Source organism: Cicer arietinum, chromosome 5 (assembly GCF_000331145.2).
Source record: "Cicer arietinum cultivar CDC Frontier isolate Library 1 chromosome 5, Cicar.CDCFrontier_v2.0, whole genome shotgun sequence".
Lineage (NCBI taxonomy): Eukaryota > Viridiplantae > Streptophyta > Magnoliopsida > Fabales > Fabaceae > Cicer > Cicer arietinum.
The window spans coordinates 60,336,707-60,341,975 of record NC_021164.2 but is presented as its reverse complement, the minus strand read 5'-3'; the positions used below and the strand labels follow the sequence as shown (position 1 = coordinate 60,341,975).

At 34.0% G+C, this 5,269-nt stretch overlaps 1 protein-coding gene across 1 annotated transcript; it reads left to right on the top strand.

Annotated features, from left to right (window-relative positions):
• The first annotated feature begins 667 nt into the window (after positions 1-667).
• LOC101488292 (vacuolar protein sorting-associated protein 9A-like) lies at positions 668-5,269 on the top strand. Its single transcript, XM_004515605.4, has 5 exons — positions 668-851; positions 956-1,103; positions 2,235-2,405; positions 3,230-3,409; positions 4,159-5,269. Exons 1-5 carry the CDS (start codon positions 760-762, stop codon positions 5,053-5,055), a joined length of 1,488 nt encoding a protein of 495 aa, XP_004515662.1. The 5' UTR covers positions 668-759; the 3' UTR covers positions 5,056-5,269.

Here is a 5,269-nt window from a genome sequence, read left to right as displayed (position 1 = left end):
TCTTCCTATTAATGTATTTGTGGTTGAATTTTGATTATTGTCAAGTGAGATGTTTATGTGATAAAACTGAGTTGATGATGTGATAATAACTATATAAACTTTAATTAACAATTAATTTTCATATCATCAAAATATCCATTAAAAGAAAAAAAACATTAATCTATACTAATATATCAAAAACAATTACATTTAATTCAGAAAAAAAAAAATAAATTTTGTTCACATAAATATCTTGTCATTGTATAAAACAAATCAAATCCAAATTCATGAGCAGAGAAAATATCACATATTTTTAAAACAGGGGATCAGATTCGTGATTGAAAAATTAGATTTCTAAAGTCTTAAATGGGAAAAAAAAATAGTGGTATTAAAATTTAAAACTATATCTAACCCCTTGTTTGGGGTTGATCGATTTGTAATGTTTTTTTTTTGGATAGATTTCACCTCTTGTAGAGTTTGAGACGCCTTTACTGTTTTTTTGGACAATCTTATTAACTTTTGTAATATTTATCTCTTAATACATTTACACGTTGTATTAGTTTAATGAATTTTAATCGTTTCTGAAAAGAAAAAATATTAAAGCCCATAATATATATTTTTAAAAATAAAAAAGTAATTTATATTGGTAAAAAAAAAACACCTTAATGTGAGTGACGTGTTATAATAATTTAATGGAAAATTGTTAGTATTGGATCGCGTCTTCGTGTTGGCATTGTCAACTGAGACGAAGCTCCAACAGCAACACACAACACAGTAACAATGGAAAACGCCGACGTGTTTTTGGGTTTACACGACTTCCTCGAGCGCATGCGCCAACCCGCCGCCGCCGATTTCGTCAAAGCAATCAAAAGGTTCGTTGTTTTTAATTAATCAATCGTGATTACAATTTCAATCAGTATTATACTCTGAAATCGGAACCCTAATCAAGTAACTGAGTGATGACTCTACATTGCAGTTTCATAGTTTCGTTTTCAAATAATGGTCCCGATCCTGATAGAGACAGTAGCGCCGTACAAGACTTCCTTGCCAATATGGAAGCTGCTTTCAAAGCTCATCCACTTTGGTCCGGTTGCTCTGAGGACGAGCTTGAAAGTGCTGGTGAAGTTAGTTTCTTCTCAATTCTTATTTTTTATCCAAAAATGAAGATTTTACTGTAATTAATCTACTATGGACTGATACACTCTCTCAACTTCCTAATCTGACTTGTACTATATCTACATTGCAATTTTCGTCTCTGTCTTATATGTTGGAATGATTGAACTGTGCAATTAATACCATTTATGGATGATAATTATAGGGTTTTCTTTTTCAATAATGGTTAATTCTTTTTAACAGGTCTGAATATGAACTAATCAAAATGAGTAAAATCATTTTCGTTTCCATTAGAGAATTGAATTTCACTAATCTAAATGAATCAAATCATTTTAGTTTCCATTCACTTTGTGATACAAATTTTATGCAAAAAATTGTTTGTTATTAAACTCCTGTTACAATGTTGGTAAATAAAACATGGCTTGGACTTCCCTGGATGTCAACCTAAAATGACTTAGGTTTGAATATGCATCCCTCTGACTCATATTATGTGTATCAGACTCAGTTGGAATGTCCACAATTCTAAGCAAGTTCAAGGCACGTGCCGTATTGTAGCTTACTAGTAGTTTATCTAGTCACTCTGTTTACCAACTTAAACACCCATCCCTGCAATTGTTGTTATGGAAATAGTTTTAAGAAAGCTCATCATTATTTCTTAATAAAATTCTGGAAGTAGTGCAGTTTAAATAACTCTTAGTAGTGTATATCATTTTTTCTGGAGTTTGATGCGAACTCTTTCGATTAGAGAATTGAATGCTATTCCTCCATCTTTGTACATTGTTACTAATTGAAAACAAATTTAATGTTCTCCCGGTAAAACTCTGTTACTATATAATGTTTCTGATAGGTCTATTATTGTTAGTTAACTATTAATGGGTTAGTTAGTGGTGTGTTTGAGGGATAGTTAGGCCAAATAAGGAATGCTGCCTATTAATCGAGATGAGTGATTAGAGAGGGGATCATCTTTCAATTTGAAAGGAATAGGGCCTTTTGGCATCGGGAGGAAGGCAGACCCTCACAGTGCTGCTATTGTTTGTAATCATAGGAGATTCTTCCCCATTTTCAGTAGTAATATGCCAGTTAGTTCTATCTGTTTCCTATATTTGCTGATTGTCTTACCTCTGGGTTTTGATTGTGTACAGGGTCTTGAGAAGTATGTCATGACGAAGTTGTTTGCCCGTGTATTTGCTTCAGTTCCTGATGATGTAAAACTTGATGACCAACTTTCAGAGAAGATGTCTCTGATTCAACAGTTTATTCGACCAGAAAATTTGGACATCAAGCCAACATTTCAGAATGAAACATCATGGTTGGTGAGTGTATAACTATGCACTCCAAACCTATCTGACTACCTCTCTGTATAAAATCATGTCAACTTAGTACATGTTCCTCATGATAACAATATTTGTCATTCATAAAAGGAGCTCTAAGTGAAATTATGTTAAATGAGTTCTGGGATTGCCGTCCAGTGTTGCAACAACATCAAGCTCAAATGCTGCTCAGTTATTTTCCTGTCTCTCAGTTTGGTTTTAAATGTAACTGTAAATTTTTTGGTGTTGCCCTACTAACTAGCAACCAAACTTGTTGAGAAATACATAGTTGAATTTGAACCCTACATAACAAATATCTTTTCTTTGACATGGGACATAAGCACGTTGTACAATATGGCCTAAGTTCATATAGTAGGGGTCCCTATTCTTATAATTTAAATTTAGCTCATGATAAGTGATGATGTATGCTTTCTTCATGTTTCACATATTAGGTACCATTCATTTTTTGAAAACATTTCCAAATGCCTTTAGATTGAGTGGTTCTTGAGTGGTTCTTGGGTTCTTCAGATTTCAATATTTTAGATACATTTTTATTCGGTTTGTTCTAAAGTTTGATTGGTAATATTCTTGATTGGCCAAGCTTTTCCTAAGAATCAATTTTCTATTTGATGCATCGCTGCTAGCCACAATATTATTTTGTAAATAATGAATTTGTTGATTGCAGGCAGAAACGCCATAATACTTCTTCTGGATTTGTTTTTTTACTATGGCTTTGGCAACTAGAAATTACAATTTAGATTTGTTAAGGTTTTCTGCATCTGCTTCACTTAAATTTTATATTTTCTCTCTCATTCTTATGGTGGCAGCTTGCACAGAAAGAATTACAAAAGATCAACATGTACAAGGCACCCAGAGACAAACTTATCTGTATCCTAAACTGTTGCAAGGTTATTGGCAACTTGCTGCTTAATGCTTCTGTTGCTTCCAAAGATAGTCCTCCTGGAGCTGATGAATTTCTTCCTGTGCTAATTTATGTTACCATAAAGGTATGAACTCAATGTTTACCTATGTACTTCTTGGATAGAGTTAATTTGGTCTCTAAAAGTGGTGTTATTACTTCCTGCACTCTCTAAAAAATATGGGTTATATTACAAATGTGCAGTGCTGTATCTATCATTTCCTTTGTTCTATTATGCCACTTTGCTTTGATTTTTCACAATATGAATTTCACTTGTTGTGTACAAATAAAGCTTGTAATTCTGTGAAGTTATACAAAGTTTGCTTGCCACATATTTCACTAGACATTATTCGATGTGTGTTTTGATTTTTGAAATATCATCTTGCATAAAATGGTTCATTCATCACAGCATCATGACCATATTACCCACAAATATGTATATACTTTTTCTGTGATGTTGGTTGCGTTATTATTTGCTTTAAAGAGCTCTGTCGTTTGAACTGCCCATGGTGTGAAGCTTTATGACCTTTTCCTTTGAAATATTTTGCTATCAAATTAGTTTTATTTTTTGCTCAAAGATGAAGTGCGATGAAACTAGACAAGTGGAGACATACTTCTGTGGAAGCATTAATATACTTATGTATATATTGAGGTAGTGCATCCTTGAATATATTCAAGAGCTTCTCTTTTATACACGTTACTTGTAAACAAAGCATTGATTATGCAGAGGCAGCCGAGCATCCAAATATTCATAAACTCTATTCTAGTTGCTATTTTCATGCAGATATAGATGGTAGTTTTTTTAAAAGAAAATCTTCTATTGATGATACCTTGCAGGCAAACCCTCCTCAACTGCACTCAAATCTACTGTACATACAAAGGTTTAGACGTGATTCTCGTTTGGTTGGGGAAGCATCGTATTATTTTACAAACATGCTTTCTGCTGAATCCTTCATCTCAAACATTGATGCAAAAGCCATTTCAATGGATGAAACCGAGTTTGAGAGAAACATGGAATTTGCTCGTGCTCTTCTTTCAGGGCTTTCAGTTGATACGCAAGATCCCAATTCACCTTATCAAAATTATGGACAGCATCCAAGAGCAGACAGAAATAAAGCTTTGAATGACAATAAGGACCCTGCACTACGAACTCCACCATCTGTTGCAAAATTAGAAAGTAAGAAAGTGACTTTTGCAGATGAATCATTGATAACAAAAGTTCCATCCCTCTCAGATTTGGAGAATAAAGGGGCAAGTATGATAATAAAGGAGGATAAGTTGAATGATGTTTTCAGGGATTGTCCATACTTGTTTGCTAGTGCTGGTGATCTAACAATAGATGACGTCGAAGACCTGCTAAATAATTACAAACAATTAGTTTTCAAGTATGTGTGTCTTTCCAAAGGGTTAGGTATCAATTCTACATCTCATCTTCCATCCAATCCTCAAAGTAATGCTCAGGACCATTCTGAAGCCCTTTTCAAAGGGTTAGCCGTTGCTTCTTCACATCATCTTCCATCCAATTCTCAGAATAATGCTCAGGACCATTCTGACACCACAATAGATTCTTCAGACGGTGGACCTGTAGCTTCCAATGACAAATCAGAAAAATCTAGAGATACATTAGAAGATAACTCAGTTCCTGAGGAGAAAAAAAGTGATTCAAGTTTGCCACAAAATGAAGCAGTTGCACAGCTAGAGGCAGTTGCACCAGAGGATGGTGCCCTCTCGTGACTGATAGGAACTAGCTACAATCCATTTTTTCTCATCATATACTCCTGCATTTTTTTTCACTCGTGCTCATGTAAATTTATTTTATATTTTCCCTTGTGTGGTACCGGTAACTGTCTTTTGATAGGGATGGCAATACCATGACCACTATGCCCTCTGTAACATTATTCTTAAACATATTTTATAATTGCTATATTAGAAATTTTGCATTTGGTTA

Coding starts and splice junctions, on each gene's coding strand:
- LOC101488292 (XM_004515605.4), top strand. CDS start 760: ATGGAAAACGCCGACGTGTTTTTGGGTTTACACGACTTCCTCGAGCGC. Junction 852..955: donor TTCGTCAAAGCAATCAAAAG/GTTCGTTGTTTT, acceptor TCTACATTGCAG/TTTCATAGTTTCGTTTTCAA. Junction 2,406..3,229: donor AGAATGAAACATCATGGTTG/GTGAGTGTATAA, acceptor TTATGGTGGCAG/CTTGCACAGAAAGAATTACA.